The sequence below is a fragment of the Pinus tabuliformis genome, chromosome 9 (assembly GCF_031772625.1).
Source record: "Pinus tabuliformis cultivar Carrire ecotype Pingquan chromosome 9, CPIR1, whole genome shotgun sequence".
Lineage (NCBI taxonomy): Eukaryota > Viridiplantae > Streptophyta > Pinopsida > Pinales > Pinaceae > Pinus > Pinus tabuliformis.
Genome location: NC_142307.1, coordinates 841,701,739 through 841,728,074, shown reverse-complemented (window position 1 = coordinate 841,728,074; position 26,336 = coordinate 841,701,739). Strand labels below are relative to the sequence as shown.

The following is a 26,336-nucleotide window of genomic DNA, read 5'->3' as shown; positions in this document are numbered from 1 at the left end:
AGGTACGATTTGATATAATGATCTGTTTGATTTCTTGAATAATATCTGGATACGTTCATGCAGGACTACTTACAATTACAACTAGCATTCATGTAATGAATGGAAGAAGCATGATGAGAAAGAGGTAGTCATATGACGAGGGTTCTAGATATGACGAAGACCACTTTCCATGAAGAAAGGAATGACATGATGAATTAAAAAGGAAAGTGGTCGATGACTGTTGCCCTACAAGAAAGAAGCTCAACTAACTTTCATGACATCAAGGAGAGAAGTTGATCAAGCAGCTAAAGAACCCATGAAGAAGAAGTTGTTGATGTATAGAAGAGTCCCTAACTAAGAGGGAGCTCTGATAGGTCTCTAATCAAGAGGGAGCTGGAGTTAGATCACCCCTGATTACAAAGAAGTGATAGTTGTGTTTTTTCTATTTCATCTGTCATGCACTAGACTAGGACTAACAACCGTAAGTTTAGGTGAAGGCCATGAATGGAAATGTAGACACATGATAGACACAACATTCTTGTCTTCACTTGGGAAGAAAGAATGGAGAGTTGGGTAATTATCTGGCATCCGATACTCTTTGAGGATGTGTAGGGCATCCAAGGTAAGAGTAGGCAAGAGGACCGATATTCTTTAAGCGCTGGGAACCCAAGATAAGAATAGTCATAGAAGGTCATACTCAATGAACACCCGGGTGGGTATGTACCTTGAGAGACAATGATGAAGGTGTCTATAAATCATTGGTCTCGTCAGCATTGTAGCTCATGGTCTCATAGAGAGATGGAGCTGTTAGTCAAGGCCTTGCATTATGACAATGTCGGCTGATATGATGCTATACAGATGGGATTACCAATCCGATTCTTCTTGCGAGAAATTCTTCAACTTGTGAATAACCAAGTACCATTGTGAATACCTCCCTAGTTAAGAGGGAGTGTTGAAGAAAAGTGTAACTAGGTTCAATATTTGTCAATGTAATTTTGATCTTTGTACTTGTCAAGAAAAAGAAAAACTATTTTTATAAATTGTATGAATGAGTTTCTTGCTCATTCGATAGGTCTCGTAAAGTCAAGGATTCAAAATTGTGTTAAAGAGCTCTTCTTGAGCATTTATGTAATGTACATGGGTCAACCTAGTGTCAAGTAGCCCTCCAAGACAAGCACCATCCTCCAAAGAAGACTGCTAGCAAAACGATGAAGAGACAGTCAAGTCGGCTTCATAATATATATAGAGTTGACATGTCGGCTCAATAAAAAGACACAATAGTTCACTAAGTTCATGTCGGGTTGCATACATGGACCAATGCCTATATATACGTAGTTGGAGTAATCACAGGAGGATATAATTCGGATCATTCTAAAACTTGCATGATATAGTGATACAGGTATCTTGCATGAAGACAACGGTTTTGTGTTTCGTTGGAAGAAAGATTATGTAATCTTTGATGGTTATAACAGACTATGATCTCGATGCTCTGCCTCGGTGAAAGAAATCTCTCTGTCTCAACATCCTGATATAGTCTTCACGCAAACACTATCTCGACAATGTAATGACTATCTCATATTCAACACAGTCACTGTGACAAGTGTTCTCGGCATACACGTGGATGGAGAGTCAAGTGTTCTCGACATTCTCAAAGATGGAGAGATACGCTATCTTAGTATCTTTGTCTCAGTAATAGTCTTGGCAAATCAGTGATAAAAAGATATAATTGCAACATTCGTGTAAACAAAGAAAGTCTACATAACATCTCAGTCAATGTTTCAGATGAGAAGAAACAGAGACATACTCTGTCTCATCATAATCGAATACAGGCATAACGAAATCTCAGTGAACACATCTTGGTGCAATTGGGATAATCAGATCTCACAATGCGTATTCATGAAGCCATGATCTCGATGAAAAACATAATTACAAAATGCAAAAATGATCTCAGTAAATATGCAGTGATGATCTCAGTAAATGTACAGTGACATACTCAGTTAATGCATAGTAATGATCTTGATGATGGTGTAGGTATGATGATCTCAAAGATGACCTTGGTGAAGCAGCAATGATGGTGATGATCTCAACAGTAAAGAGGATTGGTGTCTTGGTCTTGGAGTGGTTCAGGGAGTCAAGGGTTGTGGTCTTGGTGTTCGTCAATAAGAATCTCTATAAGAAGAATTTTGTGCGAGTTTTCCTCTCCAAGAGGGAGAGGTTTTGGCCCTGGCAGAATCCCATATCTTGTGCTCTTGCCTCTTTGCTTTGATAACTATTTGTTGAAGTAAGAAATACACACACTAATGATAATAAGCAAAAGATTGTGCTAATAATCTAACGACTAAATGCCTCTCAAATAGTTATCATGATAAAAGGAATCTCATTAATTCAATCTACCCTAGATTCTTCAACACAATAGCTCCCTCTATTGCTATCGAATTGGCAGGGAGGGATTTTTTTTTAGGGAGCGTGTTATGAATAAAAAAGTTTATTCAAAACATTAATTAATAAATGATATTTAAATAATAATATTAATAATAAATTAAATAATTAAATTAATTAATGGTACCTTAATTATGAAAGGGCAAGGGTCAAAAAGGTGTGACCACTAACCTTCGTGGTCAGTCAATGCCTATATATGCACATCACCACAAAGGATTCTATTCACCATTCAATTTTTCAATACAATAAATTAGTTATTTGACACTTACAAATACAACACTACACACAATATTCTTGCACCATGTTTCTCGCTGATAGTAGTATCGAAGCGTCTCGGTCGTTTGGAAAAATCCGCTACACAACCCGTTCATCTGTTGTTTGCTGCTCCACTATCCGACCATTCTCCACCACAGTCACTCACTATTCCGTGTTCCTCATTATTACCATTTCACAAGGCACTTCTTCACTGTTGGTTGTCAACCTTCATGTTGATCAATTCCCTATGTGTCCATCTCCATCCGCCAGTGCTCCTTGCTGCCTTTCTCATCGTTCCCCACCGTCTAGCGCTCGCCCCAACCACGGCCGTAACTGTCCCAACCGAGTCATTGTCCAATTTGCTCCTTGTTTTTTTTCCTGTCTGCCACCCCTTTTCATTTCACCTCTTCGCCTACTTCTTTGACTCTGCTATTGCCTATCTGTCATCCCTATCATCACTATTTTTAGTTTGCCACCACTGTTCTCGAGCCACCATTCCACCATTCATTAATTTTGTTCCCTATCCACTCATCATGTGAACTGCCATCTCTGATTCACTGCCATCAATCTGCTGTTTTTATTCGTTGACCTTCATTCCACCCTTGGCACTCGCCATCGTCTAGTCTCGACCGTCGCGCCCACAGTCAAACCTTTCGATGCGTCTTTTAGTTTGGTAATATAATTCATATTATTAAAAATTATATAATAAGTTATATAATAGTATTATATATTTTTAATCAATATATTTTAAAACAAATATATATTATTAAAAAAAAAGAAAAGAAAAGATGGTGGGGTCCACCAAGAAAAAAGGCAAAATGGTGAATAACGAAGAATTACAAGCTGACATTAGTCATTGCAGAGACGACATCAATGATGTGCGATATTGTCTTGTCAATTTAGAAAAAGCATAGACATAATTTAACGAGGGCCAAAAGAAGTTAACAGTAATGATGGAAAGGATACGACAAAGAGATGACAAGTTTGAGGAAACCACTAAAATACTTGACGACCATAACGAATGACTTAATCAATTAATGGAGAAAGTGGACATGCTAATAGTCCAATCTATTCAAGGACCAGAATCTAGCCCGAAAAGTAGGATTGTGCATGAACCTGCTGATCCACCTGAGATATGTTTTTTAGGTAGCTAGTATTACACTAAATTTTTGGAAAGGGACTATCAACGGATTAAAAAAGAGCTCCCAAAATACGATGGAAAAGACCATAAAGGCACTATTGTCTGGGTTAATAAAATGGAAGCCATTTTTTAATCAAACCCGCCAATAGGTGAACGAGAAAAAATCATGACCACATCCAACAATTTGGAAGCAGAGGCATATGATTGGTTCCTATGGTGGTCTGGCAAATGTGACGCCCGTTCCTTTCATTGGAAGACCTTCGTGGATGCCTTGCTAAAAATATTCTACGATGAAGAAGAAGATGATGTCTACGAAAAATTTGTTCATCTCAAGCAAAAAGGGTCTGTAAGCGAATACACCCACGAATGGGAAGTATTAGCTACAAGACAAAGAGGATTTACTGATGAACAACTACTTAAAATGTATAGATGTGGACTTAAGGAGTATATCTAATCAATGAATGAATTGAATTGAATTACATGAGCAGAATGTAGCTCAATAAGTAATACAGAGATATTTACAGTAATTGAAACATCAAGCTTCTATTAGGAAATAGAAACAACTAGTTTCATCTAAGAAACTGCTAAAAATGATAAAAATAGCAACAACTAATAAGAATGAGCATTAAACACTAAATAGTATTATTCTAATACCCTCCCTTAATGCTTAATCTATTTACAACACCAATAGACCCTTTGAATTTTACAAACTTATCAGGACCAAGAGGCTTGGTGAAGATGTCTACAGGCTGCTCCGTTGTGGGAACATATCACAACTGAACGGATCTGTCTTCAACAAGTTGGCAAATGTAGTGGCAATGGGTTTCCACATGCTTTGTTCGTTCATGAAAGACTAGATTCTTGGCAAGTTTGAGCACTCCCTGATTATCACAAAACAAGGGAGTAGGACCTGTCTGGGAAACATGCATATCCGCAAGCATACATCGAAGCCAAACTGCCTCACAAGATGCCTTAACTGCTCCCCGATACTTTGCTTCTGTTGAGGAGAGAGCCACTGCCTGCTGCTTCTTACTAGTTCAGGTGACAACACCGGATCCTAGACTAAACACATACCCAGCTGTAGATTTTCGGTCATCAACCAAACCGGCCCAGTCAGAATTTGTGTAACCACTGAGTATAGGATCGAAACTTCGAGTGTATAGGAGTCCATAATCAGGAGTGCCACACACATATCGTAGCACACGCTTTGCTGCTATCCAATGATTAACCTTAGGAGCTGACATGAAGCGGGAAATGTAGTTCATTGCAAAACTGGTGTCAGGTCTAGTGGCAGTAAGGTAGATGAGGCTGCCCACTAATTGCCTGAATAAAGTTTCATCCACAAGGGGGAAGGATGACTGAGCTGAAAGTTTGAGCCCTGGTTCCATAGGAGTCGTGGTCAGTTTGCAATCCTGCATTCTGAACCTGTCCACAAGATTTTTGGCATACTTGGACTGAGAGAGAAAGATGTTGTTCTCAGTTTGCCAGACTTCAACCCCCAGACAGTAATGAAGAAGTCCCAAGTCTGTCATATCAAAGGTGCTACATAAGTCTTGTTTGATCCCATGGATCAAATGTGTAGAGCTGCCAGTAATGATAAGGTCATCCACATAGGCAACCACAAACAAAATATCATCACCAGTATGCTTGATATACAGGTTTGCATCAGATGGGCTCCGCTGAAAGCCATGATCTGTCAGATACTGATCAATTTTCATGTACCAAGCCAGAGGAGCTTGTTTCAATCCATAGAGTGCTTTAACTAATCTACACACTTTTTGTTCTTGATCGGCAACCTTGAATCCTGGAGGTTGCGTCATGTAGACTTCTTCCTGTAAGTCACCATTTAGGAAAGCACTCTTTACATCCATCTGATGAACTTTCCAATTGAATTGAGCTGCTAGGGCAAGGACAAGCCGGATGGTACTCATCTTGGCTGTAGGAGCAAAGGTCTCTTCATAGTCGATGCCTTCCTTCTGTGAGAACCCTTGAGCAACAAGACGAGCTTTATACTTGTCTAGGGTTCCGTTAGCTTTGTATTTCACTTTATACACCCATTTGCAGCTGATGGGCTTTTTCCCTGTAGGAAGATCAGAAAGGGTCCACGTTTGGTTCTTCTGAATACTCTGGAATTCGACTTCCATAGCCTGTTCCCACTCAGATGTGCCCTTAGCCTCTGAATAGGTTTGAGGCTCAAAAATACTGTGTAGGTTAGCCATAAGAGTAAAATTTACTGTAGACTGTTGTTTTCTCTTATGTCTAGAAGTTCTACCTTCAAGGAGCTCATTATCCCAAAGATCACCAATGGTTTTAGCCCACCATTTAGGCCGAAGAGTAGAGGAACCAATATCAAGAGGAGGTGGAGAAGGCTCAAGAACAATAGGAGCAACAAGAGGAGGGTTATTTTCCGGAGGAAGCTCAGGTAGTGTATTATCAAATACTGATGTTGCATCATCCCTCCCATCAGGTGGACCTACCAAAAGAAGAACACTGTGAGGCTGATCCTCAGAACACTGCTCAGAAGGAGAAGACTGAAAGAATCCTCTGTCTTCATCAAATGCTACATCCCGACTGAAGCTAAGACGACCAGTGGCTATATCTATCAGCCTATAGGCCTTGTGATGATCACTGTACCCTATCATCATGAGTTTTTGGCTTTTGGAATCCAACTTAGAGCGCTTAGCAGCTGGAATCCGAACATATGCAACTGAGCCAAATACTTTGAGGTGACTGATCTTAGGCTTATGGCCAGACCAAACCTCTTCCGAAGTCTTCCCGTTAACAGCTTGAGTAGGTGATCGATTAAGAAGATAGACAGCAGTGAATACTGCTTCAGCCCAGAATTTGTTCGGAACACCCTGTGTTGTAACATGGAACGAGCCATTTCAACAACCGTACGATTGCGGCGTTTGACAACATTGTTCTGCTGAGGAGTGTAGGGTGTAGTTAACTGGCGTTTGATGCCATGAGTGTCATAGAAGTTGGAAAAAGCAGAAGAACAAAATTCCCCCCCCGTTATCTGTCCTAAGAGTCATGATATTACAGCCAGACTCTTTTTCAACTAAGGTTTTAAACTTCTGAAAGATACTAAATGCATCAGATTTATATTTTAGAAAATACACCCACATCTTTCTACTGAAATCATCTACAATAAGCAAAAAATATTTGCAACCAGTAATAGAAGATGTATTCATAGGACCACAAATATCAGCATGAATTAACTGGAGTACCTTAGATGCGCACCAAGATTCTCCATCCTTGAATGAAGATCGATGTTGCTTGCCAACTTGACAGGCGCCACATACTCCCAACTGCTGAGTTTGAATATTAGGTAACCCTGACACAAGTTCCTCCCGAGAGAGCTGAGAGAGATACTGCATGTTTAGATGCCCATATCGCTGATGCCATAGAGTGCTGATGGGAGAAACACGAGCTGCTAGAGCCACTTCTGGAGAATCACCAGTGCCCATGATCCTCTAGGCCAACAACAACCGTAAGACTAGTCTCCTTGTCAATAATAGAGCACTTGTGCGCACTGAACACTACATCAAGCTGAGGAGGGTTCCTCATAATCTGGCTGACAGACAATAGATTAATTTCCATACCAGGAACATAGTACACATTCAGGAAGATGAGTGTGCGCCCACCAGACTGGATCTGAACTGTACCTCTGCCAACCACTGTGTACTTTTCACCTCCGCCAAATACCACGAAATCACTAAAAGGTGAGAAGTCAATAAACCAGTCACGCTTGTGAGAGAAATGGCGTGATGCACCAGAGTCAATGTACCAGGCAAAAGACGGGACATGCTTTGAAGACCTTTTAGCCATAAAGGCGTAAAAGGCAGATTCTGTCTGCTCGGAATGTTCTGCAACATTTGCTGTCTGATGGGGCCCTCCCTGTTTCTTCTGTTCAGAAGCAATCCTCTGTCGGAAATCTTTCTTCATGTGGCCGAACATGTGACAGTAATTACACTGCACACTTTTCTTCCTAGCAGGATCAAAAGGCTGAGAAGAACCTCTTTGCTGAAAGGACTGATACTTGGCAGCAAAAGCATTTTCTGAGGACGCTGATGAAGCACCACTACCAAACTGTTGTTTCCAATGATCCTATTGTAGGAGTTTGGTGCATAACTCTGGAAACTTCAGATCAACATTTGTGGTGGTAATGTTGAGTGTTTCTATGAAGTGTTCATAAGATTTCGGTAGACTTTTCAGAGTGATGACTACCATATCTTCTTCCTCCATGGTCCGACCAATGGCTTCGAGCTAATCTCGAATGTCTTTAATCCTGTTAAGATGTTCCTGTAAAGACATATGTTCGTCCATCATGATGGAGAACAACTGATTCTTGAGAAAGAAACCTCTGCTCTTTTCGGATGTCTCGTGCAATTCCTTCAAATGTTGCCAGATTTCGGCAGCGGTCTTGCGGAAGGAATCCATGGTAACTGATCATCAGTCATAGAGAGTTTGAGAAGCATAACAGCTTCTCGATTTCGATCATCAAACTTATCTTGATCGGTACCACCTATACCAGGACAAAGCTCTTTGTTCAGAATGAGTTGGTCAAGATGCCTATATTCAAAAATGGTCAACATTCTCTGTTTCCAGATGTTATAATTGGTGCTATTAAAGCGCTGACTGCCTTCCAACATCAGATTGGTTATCGAGGCCATCTGCACGTTTCCCAAGATACTAAAAACAACAAAGGACTCTGACTCGGCTTTCAATGCAGATGCCAGCTGACTGGAAAAATCGAGGCACAGAAAACGATGAACCCAGAAAATTCTGATGACTGCCCAGTTGAGGTATCACAAAACCCACATCAAATCTGTATTTGGAAAAAAATTTCGACAAACGAAAAAAATACTTGGGCCAAAAAAAACTCTCTGTATTGAGATAACGTTGGTCTGTTCTGCGTGCCCACTACGCCTGTCTCAACGTGTACAACAGGAATTGATCTTTCTGCACTGCAAAACTAAGTTCAATGGAGAGAATACGCACGCAGCCACGATCCAAACCCTCAGCTCGATCGCTGTTACCAAAAAGTCACGTCCGGTCAGCACCAGTCAGAACAAAAGCCGCATCAGCGCAATACTAATCGCGATCGCTTAGGTGTAAATGATGCGGGGAAATCCAGACTGCTGTAAAATTTGATGATTCCTGACTGGAACCTGGACGGGTGGAACCATGATAAAAAAAATTCACGCGAAAGATACATGCGGATTTTTCAATGCAGCAAATGGAAAATCAGGAAAGGGCTGATAAGATTAAAGCCGTAGTTCTATGCTCTGAGCAATCAGATATGGATATCATTCGTGCTCTTCACCACGGGATCCCCATCAATGACCAAAGAAATTGTGACGCCACGCGGAGGGAAACTGCGTCGGCGACAGTGACACACACTGGATTTCGAATCGCAAAAGGGCAAAACTCCGACCTTCGCAAGAAACTATAGCGCAAAGAAAGATGTCTCACGGACTTACTCTCGACACTTTGATAATTCCGTGTGCAATCTCTGTCACAGGAGGTAACGAACTGGGTAATGATAAAACCCCAAGCAGAGCCCGTCCTCAAATCAACAGGTGCCGTCGTCCCGAGGCCAATGTTGCGGATATGAGGTAGCGTATTCACAACGAATTTTTCAAGACTCGCCTGAGATTCTCCGAGTTCAAAGTCGCAGAATTTTCAAAAAACCACCAATTCGAATTTGGAACCGTGACTGTTCCAAACAACAGTTCTACAGGCCCAAAAAAAATTTGAACATCGAACCTCTAGGACGACACCAGAAACCCTCACGAGACCACAGGAGGGCAAATCAAATAGCGAGAAAGCAAATTTCGAAAAGAAGCATGGAAATTTTTCGAAAAAATAAACCTCGCTCTGATACCATAATCAATGAATGAATTGAATTGAATTACATGAGCAGAATGTAGCTCAATAAGTAATACAAAGATATTTACAGTAATAGAAACATCAAGTTTCTATTAGGAAATAGAAACAACCAGTTTCATCTAAGAAACTGCTAAAAATGATAAAAATAGCAACAACTAATAAGAATGAGCATTAAACACTAAATAGTATTATTCTAATAATATCTGTGCATAATTGAAATTGTACAAACCTAAAACTATCGAAGAAGCTAGACATGTGACAAAGCTTATTGAACAAAAACATAAGTTCAAAATGTCATCATTCAAGGAAGATGAAGACCAACAACAATACTAAGGGAAAAAGGAATCAAACTAATGTAAGTGTGGAGACAAATGGACATCAGGACACAGATGCCTTAACAAGAAATTGTATACTTATGAAGTTGAGAAGGAATCAAACAATTTTAGTAATGAGTCAGAAAAAAATGTAAAGAAGAAAAATAATTGTTGCAAGTGTGGAGAAAACAGGATGCCAGGACATAAATGTGAAGACACATCCTTACACTACTATAAATAGTAGATGGAAGGCAAGTTGAAGTACAAGAACCTGATGAAGAAATCATTGTCACACACAATGAAGATTTTGATCCTGAGGACCCATCTTTAGCAGCAATCTCATGTGTCCAACAAAATTAGGATGGAGAAAGTAATTCTTCAAAAGGTCAAAAACAACAAGTCACTACAAAATGCATTTCACCACATCTTTAGAAGCGGAGAGACTAGTCTCCAAGACGAAATAACATTAAGCCTGCTACTCTACCAACAAACATGACAAGGCGATTACGCCATAAAACCATGAAGTTTAAAGGGATCATAAGAGGCAAAAATGTCAATATACTTGTCGATTTTGGCAGTACTCACAATTGTATAATCATTGATCTTGCTAGACAACTTGATCTTTGTGTATGCCTAATCAGGGATCTGAGCATGACTGTCACTACTAGGAAAATGATCGAAGAGATAGGAGAATGCCATAAGGTTTCAATCTAGATACAAGAACTAGAGGTGCAAACAAATCTATTTGCCCTACCACTTAAAGAAATGGATATAGTTCTAGGTGCAAAATGGTTAATACAACTAGGAAGCTATACTACAAACCTTGAAGAATAGTTCATGGAGTTTAACTGGCAAGGACGACATTATAAATTATATGGTGTTAACACTTCTAGCTTCAAGGAAGGTACAAATACACATGAAGACTTCACCAGGCACAAACAAAGTCAAAGTAAATATGTCATTCATAGAAACATGTTCAACTACAGAGAACCCTTCCTATTATGCTTCAAGGACAAAGCATCTCTAAAGGGGATGCTAATGTTATGAATAAAAAATCATTAAAAACATTAATTAATAAATAATATTAAAATATTAATATTAATAATAAATAAAATAATAAAATTAATTAATGGCCCATTAATTATGAAAGGGCAAGGGTAAAAAAGGTGTGACCACTCATGTTTGTGACCAATCAATGCCTATATAGGCACACCACCACGAAGGATTGTAATCACCATTCAATTTTTCAGTACAATACAATACTTATTTGACACTTACAAATACAAGACTACACAATATTCTTGCATTAGGTTTTTGGTTAACAGAGCGCGCTCTTGCTCGAAGCGCACTTCCGGGTGGGGGGGGGAGGCGCTCCCCCACAGCCTTGCCCTAGAGGGTGATGCAACTAAAAGAAAGTTAAAAGCATAAGAAAGCCAGAATGAAAAAAAAAGATAAATGCAAAAGATGGCTAGGACATTTGATTTGTGCATGGGAAAAAGCCTAGCATGAGCTCTATCCCCTTCATTAGCCATCCCCCGGTTCCTCGAGTACATGATGCTCCATCTATAATAGGAAACCTTGTATTGGCCAAACCCTAATGAATGATAAACTACCTCATACTTAAGTGGTATTAATTGCTAAATCTCAAAAAGCAAGTTTGGACTCTTGAGCTATGCACCCAAATCAAAGCATAATCATAAAGAATTTAAAGGTGCACGAGATGGGTGGAAAAAGTAGGCCAAGGAAACGGGTAAATCATGCCTCAACGGTTGTTCCCTCCTTACATCTATATGCTTAGGATGTTGGACAACCATTAGTTGGTCACTTGGCTATGGCACTCTGCCCTGCAGTCATGCCCACTTCGTTGCCGCAATCCACACACACACCTATGGATTGATGAGTAGATTTGGGACCTATCACTTCCCCTTTGGGGTTAGAAATACCTAATAGGGTTTCTTGTTAGATATTTTAAGGTGATATTTGTGTGAAGTATTGTTGTGCCCGTAGCATTAAGTATGGTCCGCTATGATACATCCGTGGTTATTTTACCTAATGATTGTTGATTTTCATGTGATCTTGAGAGTGTTTTGTCAGGTGTTTCTCATCATAGGAGTAGAGGCATCTTGTGGTGATTGCCCCACCTTCTCAACAGAGTAGTAGAGGATGTTTTATCCACTACAGAGAGAGTGTATGACTTTGGTGATGCAACATTGCCTATCCATAGCAGGGCGTTGGGCTACTTGATGACCCCACATGATACTTGACACTTTGGTGGACCCCGAGATGCATAAATGCTGAGCCCATGAAACTTACTGTTGGAGATATTGATGATCTGCCTAATGGACCTACAATGTTCGCAGGATGCCCTTGATATTGTTTGATGGGAATCACTCGTTTCAGAGCCTGGATGATGATGATCATCCTTGTGATGATAGGGGAGGGTTTGTTCATCACTTTGGAGCCCCAATGTTTGAGTTAGAGAGTGCCACATCACCCCTCTTGCTCTTTTGAGGGTGACATGAGGCATCGTGAAGATGACATGTTGGCATAGAGGCACTTTGGAGGCTTGCCCATAATCTTGGAGATTCATCTTGGAGTATAGAGCACTCATTAGCCCAGAAGGCACCTTTTTGTGGCATCTAGATCTCATTTGGAGGATGATGTCATGCTTGAGGAGGATTTTCTCCCACATGTGTGGGATTTTATGGCACTTTTGTTATGTTTTTGAGCTATGAGGTTGGCTTGTAACCTCTTTCTTGTGGAACACTTGAAGTAAACTTGTCAATAGGGCTTCTTTAGTTGAATTATTGTAAAAAAGTGTCAGATAGATCTCATATAGATAGACTCTCCCCCCATTTTATTTTCTCATCATCACACATCAAGTTATTTTCTTCTCTAAGAGAGTGCAAGCTACTCTTTTTCTCTACTATGGTCAAGATGTGATCTTTCTTGGTGCAACTTTCATGTGGATGTGATTTTTGCATGGAGACATTGTTCTGGGATTGAAAGAAGTGCCTTTTGTGGAGGATTTTGTAAGTCTATTGTTTTATTATTGAAAATTTGCATGCTCTATGTTTAAAGGTTTCAATTAGGACATGACTAAATGCTTCATTATTGCTGAAATTTTGCTTCAATATTGCATGTAATATTGTCTCCCCTAAGGCGTTCGGGGAAACTGTTAATGTGTAGACCCTATTTTTAATTTCTCCCCACACAAGAGCAATAGCTAGGGTTTTAGAAGTGGATGCCCCAGCCATCTACCCTTACTCCATCAATATACTTCCCTTGAATTTTTTCCCTAAACACCCCATCCTCTCCTTTCCCTAACTCACCATAAACTCACTTTAACCGCTCCTCAACCCAAGTTAACAAAAAAAATTAGAAACTCGGCCCCCGCAGAATCGTTCGCCTACCTCCGGATCTGCTCACGATTCGTGGTGGATCCGTTCCTGAACCTCCACAGATCCGCGACTGATCATTTTTTGGTTCCATGGATCAGAAATCTAGAATTGCAGATCGGGTCCACATGGTTCCAAATTTCCAGGAATTGCCAAAAATTGGTGGAACCGCAGATCTGATTTTTGGATCCGCGGTTCCGCAGGAGGGTCAGCAGCAGATCTGTACAGGACGCGGTTTCGCCTCTAGATCACGGGGGAGGTGGGGGAAACGATCCTGCAACATTGAACCTGTGTTAAGGTCATGGGAGAACTTCACTAGTTATACACTTTGTTTAATTTTTTACAAATTCCACGCACGTACTACCATCTCCCCCCAAAAAAAAACAAAGGGTAAAATATTAAAGTTCATCTTTGATTTATAAATTTCACTTTATCTAGATTTAGATGATTCAACTATTTGTCCTTTCCAGAGTTCTCTCAAAAATTATCTTTGGTGTTTCCAAGTGTGTAAAATTTTCATGCTATCGTATTAATCCTTCCTGCTTCGACTGTCATGCCTGATGCATGTGCTTTGTACTAACCTTGTTTAACTACGTTATACTTGCTACAATTAATGTAGCATGAATGGAAGAACCTTCTAAGTATGTTACTATGTTAGTATTCAGATCATAAAACCACAGGTTTATTGAAATAGAAATCTCTAGAGTTGTGTGGAATGTCCTCATTGCTCTCATAAAAGTAGCATGATGCACATAAAAACATTATCACAAAAATATGGATTGAAATGTTTGTTATAGTATAATCTCCTGGAATTCTTTGGCATGTGCATGCAATCTAGTATTTAAAACAACTAAGCACTTGATTGAAGTTGTTTCTTTGGCTAATTACATCTTTAGTTCAGTTTGTTTAATAGAGATGTATCCAAACAATGAATCTCTGTCCAAATAAATTGCTTATAGCAATCTTATAAACTGGTGGTTGATTGTAGAGAGGGAACATCTCTAGCTTAATCAAATTTGAATAGTTACACTTTCATTTTTTTTGGTAGAGTTGATCTTCATGAAGAATTTATAGAACCAGTAATCTGGCATTCTTGCAGGCTTTGGATAGAATAAAATGCAGGCTACTTGAGGGTACAGTTGCCCAAGATGTTAGGGCACTTGTTCTAGATATGCAGGCAAGGTTGTTGCTTGACATGCTGGGAAAGGGCATTGAGTCTGCTCTCGTAAGTCCCGCAACTTTAATGGTTGAGCCTTGGCAGGCCTCTAGTGAGACTTTAACACAACTTGGAACTGATGCCATGACAGTTGATCCAGCTCTTGTTCCTATTATCCAGGTTAGGCACTATTATTTTTTTCCAGAATTTCTATCTTTGAAAATATAATCTTGTTGTTCTTTAAGTCTCATGATTTCTATCTTGAAATGCATTATAATATTTGTATAACCTACACATTATTGTTAGGTATAAATTGTTCTTCTATATTAGAATACTAAAGGGAACAGAATGACGTTTGCAAATTTTTACTGTTAAAATTGTATTTCATGTCTTTTGCTAGAAGATATGCCTGGCCTTTCCTTTTGTGAAGCTCCTCAGAATAAATGACTGTATGCATTATGCACTCAGACCAAGTTGGTGTATTGGTCCATGCGATATGATTGTTATATGGTTTATACCCCGTATGATTTCATAAACTTTGCTAGTCCACCAAATTGCCTAGATTTTGAATGTTTCAAAGTGATCTATCTGTGCAGTTCTTGAAAGAGGTATACTTCATTGATGTGTTGCTTGCCCTTGACTTAGACTGAATTGTTAAGAACCTCTTCTCAATACATAAAAAATTAGCATAAAGAAGAGTGATATAGTGCTATTTTGTATGCTTGACTGTTGAATCAACTATGGATTTGATGACCAAGTCAGCATTGTCTCTATAGTGAATGATCCCCATGCTTGTAGTAAAAGCTATATAGCCAGGCAAATTTATTGGTTTTAAATAGTACACACACATTGAAACATACATGAATGTGTAATAAACATAGAGTGACATAATAAAGTAAAGTAAGTTTAATGGTTTAGGTAGAACACAAGAAATTAAGGTAAGGTAAAATAGTAAAAATAACTAGTTAAACTTAATAAAATTTGAATGCCGGCCTACCATCACAATAAGGCATGTCTACATAAGAAAAGGCACATTGGGTATTATAAAATCAAGCCTCTTATTGTAATTGAATAATTCATTCATTACATGGATTTCTATTAATTTCGCAATAGTATTGATTGTTCTTATTACTTAATACATTGGTATCAGAGGCATCGATTTGGCAAAAGCATATGAACTGTTCCCCCCACTCAACATTCTGTTAGCTGTGAACTATGAATTCCACAAATGGTCACATTTATGGAATGCCACAACCAAATGCTAGTCTAGCCTTCTGATATATATATGCTCTTTTTCTGCAGAAAACTACATGCACATGAATTCATTTGAAAATAAATATCTTTTTCATTAGATTTGTCCAAGCCCATTTGTTGCAAATGAAATTCTTTTCACACCTTGCAGTGGAAATAAACACAAAGAGAATAACAAAAGCACAATAAAATTAGGAGTTGCAATTTGCACGCATAGGCCTCTCCCCATATAGTTCTGACATGGACTTCTGGTGATGAAGATCAGAATAATGCTAAAGGGTACTCTTCTAATCTCTATTCTTATGCCATTGCCTCAGACTTTGATGAGTCCACATCTTGTAGCACCATCTCCGCCCTAAATAAATTGGATAATAAGATAAGACATATTGTTAATATCCAACAAATGACTGCAAAAGTAGGTCAGTTGCAGTAAAAGTTACTTCCAGTGTGTATACTGTGGGAGTTCGAAAGCAACTCCTATATCAGTAAAGAAAACAAAAGAAAGAAAGAGAAGGTTTCAAACTCCCACACTGTATAGACACTAGATACATAATTATTGTATACATAATAAATATTAATAATGATATTAAACTTGATGGTAGTGATAATAATATTAAACATTTATTGCCAATGAAATTCTTGATGATACAAATTGTGGGGAGTTATTGGAAAGCAAATTCTTTGATTATTGCAAAGAAGTCTATCACTTGGATGATGTGTGATTTGTGGCCTCATGTGGGAACTTCACATAGACCTTGAAGATGTTGGTTGGTCCTTGGGAGAGGAGGTTGAGAGGAAGGATGTAGGCGATTGCAAATGCATTCGATAAAGGTTGTAGGCAATTGCAAATTGCGAGGATGGTGAACCGTGGAACACATTACTTGGAATGTATGGCATCACTGAGTGTTGGTGTTTTAGGCTCAAATTGAGCAATGTGATGGTTGTACCTAATGAATCCAGTGCCCACTTTGGAGAACGCCCTAGGTATATCCATTTTGGAGCAATTGGCTTGGGCATAACAAAGGGACACATGTATTGATTTTTAACTCACATAAACATAGGGTATGAGTGTAGGTGAATGTCCAAAGCTCAAATGACATGCACAATGCCAATACAACACTGGGATTGAGGAATCTGATGTTGTCGCATGCTATTGCATAACATTTAAAGAAATGGCATACCAACAAACCCATAAGTATAGTGTCAGTGTAACACAATCTAATGACTCATGCAATTGAACTGAGTGGGATATAGGTAAGTGTTAGAATTTCATGCACCCCAAGTTTGGTCTATGCTTTAGCTAGAAAATATAGACACAAAAAATTCCTAACTTCAAAATTTTAAATAGAGGAATATATAGTATCAATTAGATCAATACATGGTACACAAGGATTAATGCCCAAACTTGTTTCTTATCAGTCCATTAAGAGAAACCATAGGGCTCCCGTACTAGGGAAAGTGGCCCTTTACAATCCTTGTACAATGCCAAATATCAGGTCAATCCCTTTGGCCAAATCACCTAGTTCTGAGTCTTTTTCCTCTAAGCCTTTCCCACCCAAATAACAATATGACCTACGATGGTCATTTACAAAAAAAACCCTTACAAATCTAGTTGCTTACCTGGCAACCTTAGTAGACCTCTTTTCCTCCAAATCTAGCCTACTTTCCCTTGTAGCTAGCTCCTTCAACCTTGTTGGAGCCTTCCTAGGCCCTCAATATGCTTCTTTAGCCTTTGCAGTCTCCTATTCAAGCCTTTAACACACTCAACAACTCTTAACCTCCTTTTCTTGGCCTGCGGCATGTCCTAACATGCCTTCTTTAGCCCTCCTAGGCCATCAATCCCTTCGTTTTCCAACACATGCCTGCGACCTCACTTTCTTAATTGCAACTGGCCTTAATCGGGCCTCCTTTAGCCCTATGAATTGCCCCTAGGCCTATGGCCGCTTCAATCATACCTCCTTTTACCCTTGCGACTTGTTCCTTAAGGTTATTACAAGCCTGCGACCATCTTGTCTTGGCTGTGGCCTATTCTTTTGCCTGTGGCTAGTCTTGGACATACCCTAAACCAACCCCTGTTCAACCAAACAGACCTCGGCCTTCTCTCACTAGCCGTGTCTTCCTTTAACAACCCTACTTGGCCTCTTTCTAACCACAAAAGCCTCAATTGTCCAAACTTCCCTTATTGCCTTCCATCTTTCTCGTGCTACTCCTTTTGTTGCCTACAGCTAGGCCACTTCTAGCCTCTCACAAGAAGAATAATCCTTCACTTTCTTGTCCTCAGGCCTCTCCATTTGGCTCCTTATTTATACTTGTTCTTAGGTCTAATAGGAAGCCCCCTTGTCCTTCAAGAAAGCACGAATCTCAACCTCAACAATAAATTAGAATATTAAATTCTTTCCTTGGGTTCAAAGCTCACTCACTTTGGGTCCAAAACTCCTAAACTAGGTGCAAATCCTACACATCACACTTTTGTGGGCGTTTCTCTCTCACAAACCTAGCACTAAGAACTTGTAAGTTGTGAGAGTACCCCTTGATGTTTTCCATTTTCAATGCTCCCTCTTAGCGAGGGAGGTACTTCCATTCCTTGGAAGTCTCTCTTTTTCCCACATTGGAACACAATAATCTTCCATGGTTGCTCTCCAACATTATCATAAGATTCATCTTTCGTCACAGAAGCGAATCTTACTATAAGAGCAGAACCCTTCTTGGAAGTTTCCTTGCTACTTCGTCTTCTTCTTCCTCCCGCAAGGCCTTTAAGCTAGTGCGTGGCTTCTTGTCAGATATGGAAGTCTCCTTTCTTCTCTTTGACGATGCACTCTTCTAGGGTTGTTGACTCTCTCTCTGAATCGACGAACTACCTCATGAACATAACTCCCTCTGATTCTTTGGCACCTTCTTTTCTTGGTTAATAGGCTTTCCCTTTAGCCTATATAGACCATTCTCTTTGACTCCAAGAACCACCCCTGGGGCCTAGGCTAGAGTTATATCCACTAGGTTTGAGCATCACTTTTCCATTCCAGAATAGAACATCAAAGTTTCAAACCCCTTTGCCTCAATTGTTGAGATTGAAAGCACGTTGCATTTGAGCTCGATACCCAATGTACATCTTGGATTCTTAGCAATCCACTTGACTCCATCCTGAATTGTACAATCCCGGTTCCTCTAACTGCATATTGAATCTTCTCACCAATCTTCACATGTAGATTGGAGTCCCATTTGACTAGGCTCTAAAACACTTCTTGTGTTCCTGTCATATGCTTCGAGGCTCCATAATCTAGGAACCAAACACCCTCATGAATGGTGCTCCCAAAGAAATGAGAGATAGTAGAAAACTCCTTGTTGAATCTGCTAACGAATTTATCCTTGTCCATTGTAGCTGGAGCAACCATTGCCATCTTAGGCTTCTTCTCTTTCCCTCCTCTCTTATGCGGACACTTGCTTGCATAATGACCAATCACTTCACGTGTAAAGCATTTCACTTTGCTTAAGTGCTTCTTGTTGCCATTGTTGAACTTCTCTTTCCCCTTTGTAGCTTAGTGGTGAGGGCAACGTTCTTTGCATCAAAACTTTTTTGTTGAAAATCCTCGTCTCAAAGTTCCTTTTGGATGGGCACCACCACCAAATTTAAAGGTTGCATTGGGTTGAAGTTTTTGTTTCTTACTATGTCTTTTTTATGTATCCTCCTCCATTTTGATGCATTTTTAACTTTGTTCCATTGATACCTTAGGGAAAACTGAGATCCCTATGGCACCCATATTGTCATCACTCTCCATTACCCTACAAAAATGCCTCCACACACGGGTATATGAACTGCTATAAGGTTTTCCATCATGACAATCATGAGTGCATATAAGTTTAAAGGTTCCACTGCCTCTCCCCCCCTTACGATTTGCGACAAATTTCCATAAGTGTGTCAATGAACTTTCAATCGCTTGCATTTCATTGCTCTCTTTATCCCCTTACCCTTCAAACTCTTCCTCATCATTATACATTGAGTCACTATGAGTGTGACCGTTATCCTCTTCTTCCATTTCTTCCCTTTGATGCCTATACCCCACCAACATCAGGAAAACGAAAAATGGAATGATAAGCCAAAAGAACACAATTTTTCTCAAAGCTTAGATGGACAACTTGCAATAAAATGAGCAAGAACAAGGAATGCGAAAGTGTAGGAGAAGAGGAAAAAAGCACAAACAAAAAATACAAGAAAATGGAGTTGGGGTTTGCACTTACCTCTTTAGCTCTTGAGAAGTTGAAGTAGATGACAACCTTTGTATCACATCCAAACTTCAGTATCTTGACTCATCCAAGTTCTCCTTTGCTCTCTCCTCGAACCTCTCACAAATATGTTTGAAAAAATCTGCTATCTCCTTTGCTCTCTTCTCCAAGCTCAAGCAAATGAGATGAAAGAATGAGAAAAAGGGAGGGGAAAGAGGCCTTTTAACTTTATCCTCACTCTTTTGTCATCCCTAAACTCAATCTAGGTCCCACCCTGAAGACATAGTTAAAGATAAAAAAGTAAAAAAAGATTGCCCCATAGAAGCATTCGTGTTACTCTGGAACCACTTGTGAACCATCACAACATTGTGGTGAAACTGTGCATAGAACCGTGGTTCCACCTGTGGAACCATGCGCGAAACTGTCATGATTGCCATAGAGGTGGGTGTTTCCTCAAGACCTAGTAGGCCTTGTAAGAGACCTTAGAAGGCAAGAACTAGACTAAGATGCAATAAGGAGGTGGTTGCCACTTTCACCTTAACATTCCACCTCCTACTCTTTAGTGGGATTTCGCCACACGAGAGGCTTCCTAGTATATATCACCTAAAAGATGTTCGAGGTCAATTGGTTCAAGGTTATGTATGCAAATGGATTAAGCAAGGTGCTTTGTATTTGGATTAGGGCACAAATCTTTATGTCAAAGAACAATCTGCCATAAACTAATCCTTGAAAAGAGTAGTTGAGGCTTAGGGTTTCAATATATAGTTCAACAAGAGTATATCTAGGCATACAAGCACAAAGAAAAGGTTTACTTAAAGGTATGATCAACAATAGGAGATGGTAAACCTTCAACAAGCCCTAAGTTGAAGCTTTGTATAGAGTTAGGGTTTAATAGGGCACTAAATTGCCTAGGGTTGATGACATCAACCAACCCTAATGAGGCAATTTTCACCATGAACAAAGCTAGATTTTGAGTGTATGAAGTTAGTCAATGTGAAAGAATGCCAAATCAGCTCCAATGTTTCAATTGCTCAAACACTAGTTGAATTCGATCCTTGCCCTAGCCTTAACGACTTGCCTTAAAGGGTCAAAAAGGTAAGAAAGGAGGAAAAATGTAAGAATTTTAATGAATTTTGATCATCAATATGATCCCAGTGCCTTTCCCTATTTGGGTGATGGAGTCTTAGGGATTTAAACTATAGAGATATCAAATTCATGCATGGAGTAAGGGGAAACCCTAGTTTTCACTTCCAAACCCTAGCTATCCTTTTATGAGCGGAGAAATTAACTAGAAGAAATGCTCTCTAGGAGGTCTTTTAGGGATTCGAAGGAAATATATAAAGATGCAATAATTCACCAAGACTTTCCGATAAAAATTTCATTTAGACAAGGAACACTTGAAAACCCTAACGATATTCCACTTCATGTAAAAGTTTAAAACCATAAAGTTATGTAAGAAATACTCACAATTTTTCTATGGTTATGACTTCTTTCAACCCCAAAAAGATGTCTCCAATACACAGACTAGTCCCCATTAGTAAGAACTCCACATAAGATCCCATCTCCATGAGCAACAAAATACAAGAGGCTAAGTCGAGCTCCTTTAAAGAAGGCGAAAATCCACAGGAGTGATGATTAGAAAGTGAATGGAGTGATTCTCCATTTATAGGAGGTCTATCACTTCCAGTTATCAACTGAAAAGCCCCTAAACAAATCCAATTTTGAGTAAACACAAAGAAATGTGCCACAAGCCAACCCAATTGCTTAACAAATAAATTATGTGACTAATTTACCCTGTGTGTGAGCCATAAGCCTCAATAGGTATGACGTCATGCCCCTTTAGGTCTCAAAATGCTTCAAAGGTGTAATGGAGGGGTGTCTAAGCATCATGATCAACCTCAGTTGAGGAAGGGTCGTCAAACCAATCTCCAAAACATCTCCATTTGTCCAAAATCTAGCTCTGGGTGCCTTGTGTCATCTCTATGAGTGCCATCTAAACAATGTGGTGTACTCTGTCTCCAATGTTGTGGCTCCATCGGGTACAACAAGCCTTCCTCCATAAACGTGGGGATAATCATCCTCATTTTGGCTTTGGATCAAGGCATGCCCATCAAGTAGTATCAAGGCCAACATGGGGGCAAGCTGGGTTCGTTGGTACATCATCAAGAATCCTTAATGCTAAGCAAGATGAGCTCAATATTTTGGCATCTGAGGGTGCTCTGGGGTGTCCATCAACTGCCAAGATCATCAAAGTGCCCAATGTTTTGCTGTAGAAGGGCAATGTTGCATTTGCAAGGTCATCATGCTCTCCGAAAGTGTAGTATGGCTTGGGCATCATGTGGAGTAGGAGTGGAATAGTGTGCCCTCAAGGCCTCAGTTGCTCTATGCAAAACCACCACCTGGAAAAACCATCTCAAACTCAAGTGAAAGAAACCATTCATTAGAGACAATAACCATATGGCATAGATGCATATAAGTGGGCCATACTTAACTGTGAAGGGTACAATAGTACTTCAAACTGGGATCACTTTCAAATATCTAACTAAACCAAGTCTCGTAAAAGTATTCCCTACCTTTGTAGGAGTGGATAGGTAATCAATCCTACTAGGTGCTTCTAGTCCCTAAGAGGAGGTGGCATTGCCAAGGTCAACCCTCCAATCTATAGGTGGATAGTGAGAAAGGTGGCAATAGAAGGGAATGACTTCATGGCTAAGTGCCATGGTAAGGGGACTAATTAATGGAGGTCCACGTCCTGAGTGTATAGATGTAATGGAGGGAACAATCATGGAAGCATGAGTTAACCCTTTCCTTGAATTGCTTTTTCCACTCCTTTGGTGCATGTTTTACTTTTTTGATAATGCTTTTTGTATGGTGGAGCTCAAGAATCAAAGCTTGCTCTTTATGGTATAACATTTATTTACCGCTTAAGATGAGTTAGTTTCTTGCTCATCAAGGTTGGGACATGTAAGGGTTATTTATGTTGAGATAGAGCATCAAGTGCTCAAGAACCGAGTGATGGCTAATGAGGGGGTAGGGCTCATGGTAGGTTTTTTCCCACACGCTAATTATGTCCTGATCGTCTTTTGCATTTTAACTTTTTTTCTTGTTGTAGCCATCTTATGCATTTCATTCTTTTAGCTGCATCAACTTCCAGGGAAAAGTTTTCTAGCCCTACTTAGGGATGTGGATGCGTGAGTGCCAAATCCCAATAAACCAATGATAGTTAACCCAAAGGATGGAGGTAGTGTCAAGAGAATGATGAAAGATGTTAAGTATGGAATGTCAATGGACACGCTACATCAATCCATGTTTTCCAAGTAATGCCCCTCCTATAACCCTAAGGCCTTAGAGGAAGTTCAACTAGACTAGGGATAAAGATTAACCCCTCTAGGAAGGTGAGAGAACAAGTTTATAGTCAAGATTGGCCAATCATCTTTATCACCCCTTTATGCATGTTAAAATACCCAAAACATTAAGTAGAAACAATGGGTTGCAAAATGGTTGAAGTGCTTATTGAGTGGTAGTCCACCCTCATTCAAGAGGAATGTCGAATGGTGAGAGGTGCGGATGGTGAGAGGTGCAATGGGCTGTTGGCTGGATAGCTATTGAAGATAGGAGAAAATGTTTTCTCCTATAGAGTTACCCATTTTGGTGGGTAATGTGAGGAGCTGTTTTTCTGGAAGTGCGGTTATGAAAAACTCAAATGTGGTTCCAAGGGTAGTTTGGGCATAAATCAACACAATGTGTGGTTCTAGCCTTCAAGCTGTGGGATGATGGAATGATTCCTGCAACACTAATCATGATAATGTTGTAAAGGAGATGTTAGAGCCATAAAATATTCAATACATTTGATGAAAATTTCATTGAAAATCTAATTCTATAACAATTACAAAATGGAAGAAGATACTTATGACAAATTTGCACATATCACCATAGATTCACCATTCATCATCCAAGAGAAAATCACATCCAATCATAATATCTTCCCCATGACAATTTGCTCATTTAATGCTCCATAGCGACCAAGAGAAAAGGGACTAGTGCGCACTCTCTCAAATTAGTGTATGCGTTTGTGTAACAATGATCGAAGAGTAGAGTGACTTCCCTCTACTTATATGAGGGGAACCAAGTCGATGTAGCTTCAAAATTGACTAAAGATCCCAAAAATAATAAAATATGCGATTACAAGTTAAAGAGGTCACATGTTGGCCTGAAAAGATAACTATCTCAATGAATAAACATAATACAAGTCTCATTTAAACCACATGTGTGAGCAAAAAGGCCTCCAAAGGTGATTTCATTATCAAAAAGGTGCATCTCATGTAAATATGCCATGTATGTCTCTGTTATGAACATAAATTATGTAAAAATAAATAAAAATAGATAATAAATAATAATCATAATAATCTAAATATAATAATAAATAATAAGTAAATTAACTAATGATTAGTTATTTAATAATGAAAAGGCATGTCTTAGAGACATGCCTATTCGTGAAAGGGTACTTACTTGGCTATATATACAAGACCCTCATTCTCATTTGTACTCATCCTATATCAATTCTTTAATACAATATACATTTTACAATTACTGTCCTAAGATGGATGTATTTGTTTACGAATTATTTTAATATTTCCGCTGTGTATATGACTAGTGGTCGTTACATTGGTATCGGAGCTGTTCGATTCTCCGGTTGCTCAATCGCTGCACAGAGCTATGTTCTCCGATCTAGGTATTTGACCATCAAATTCATCAACATTGTTGTCGTTGAAGCGTTTCACTACAAGAATTTGGAGTTTCTCCATTTCGGTATCAAGCATTTGGCCATTCAATAATAATAATAAATTAATATATATATGGAGAGAAAATAAAAAGTCAAAAAACAAAGATGAAAAAAATAAAGAAAAAAAATCAAATTCAAAAAAAGAAAAAAAGAAAAAAGAAAAAAAAAGTACATATAAAGATTAAAAACAAGATTTAAAATAAATAAATAAATAAATATGGTCCTATGTAAATTTTGAAGGAGAACATTCATACATATAAAAAGGTTCTACATTATTGATAAAAAGTGCATCATAAAGTTAAGAGGGAATCTTTCCAAATATATTTAAAACTATACATAAGAGAAGGAAGAGTAAATAATATTATCTTGATTTTTCATTAAGTGGTTTACAAGCCCGCGGTTTTAGAAACCCATGGTATTTTAAAAGTAGAAGAAAAACAAAAGGAATACAAAATCTCTTTATGTGAATGGTAAGTTTTACTTTTTATGTGGAAAACATTAACCGAGTCAAAAGTACATAAGTGAACATATATTTTATATTATACCCCAAAGAGGTGAATAGCCACGGGTTGTAACTTTGCAAAAAGAAAAAAAAATATTACAAATAAAAGATATATAAAGATAAGTATTATATTATAAAGGGGTATTTGAAGAAAAGTTCAAGTCATAAAATTATTGAAAATATATGTAAGTACAAAGTGGGTATTATTATAAAAGGTTACGTAAGGAGAAAATATCGGTTGAGAGTTTACGTTAGAGTGAAGTTGAATTAAAGTTTAAAGAGTTATATGAAATTAAAAAAAGAAATACAAAGGAGAATAAGAAATTTAAAAGAAGCCAATTGAAACAATATTTAAATATTCTTTTTAAAGTAAAAAGGAAAAAAAGCGTAAGTAGAATTATATAAAAAGAATACAAAGGAGTTTTGAAATATTAAGGATAATAGGAAATTGGATTAAAAGAGTTTTGAAGAATTATATATATATATTAAAAAGACACTTTTAAAGGAGGTTTGAAGTACGAATTCCAAAAGAACTTTAAATATAATACCTTAAGTCATCTCAACAAAACAAATGGGATCAATCATTGAAAAAAAATGATGGAGCTCAATTCTAAAATGATGAAGGAAGAAAGGTTTTCCTGTAATGGTCTTTCAGTTAGATCATAGAGTAATTACCTTAAAAGGAAGTATCGAAGGAAGAGAAGTTAATGTCGCCATCAACCCAAGCAATGATAAAAATTATATCAACATCAACTTGGCAAATCAATTATTAATTCTAGAGCTAAGCATTGGTGTAAAAAAATATATTTTTGACTAAAACGACTGTAAAATTAGTGATCTACAAATGACAATAGGTCATTATGACTACATATCTCAATTTCCTGTTGTAAGGATGGATAAAAACACTGACATTATACTCGGTCAACCTCGGTTTAAGGATTTGGGTACATTCATGTTAAACATAAAGAAACAAGTTTTGACGTTTCCTTATAAAGGGAAGATGGT

At 38.6% G+C, this 26,336-nt stretch overlaps 1 protein-coding gene across 1 annotated transcript in view; it reads left to right on the top strand.

Moving 5' to 3' along the window:
* Positions 1 to 26,336, top strand: part of SFR6 (sensitive to freezing 6) — a 325,720-nt gene that overhangs the window by 228,473 nt on the left and 70,911 nt on the right. The window contains 1 exon segment of the mRNA XM_089445794.1: positions 14,521 to 14,757. Coding sequence (XP_089301920.1) covers positions 14,521 to 14,757 — 237 coding nt within the window.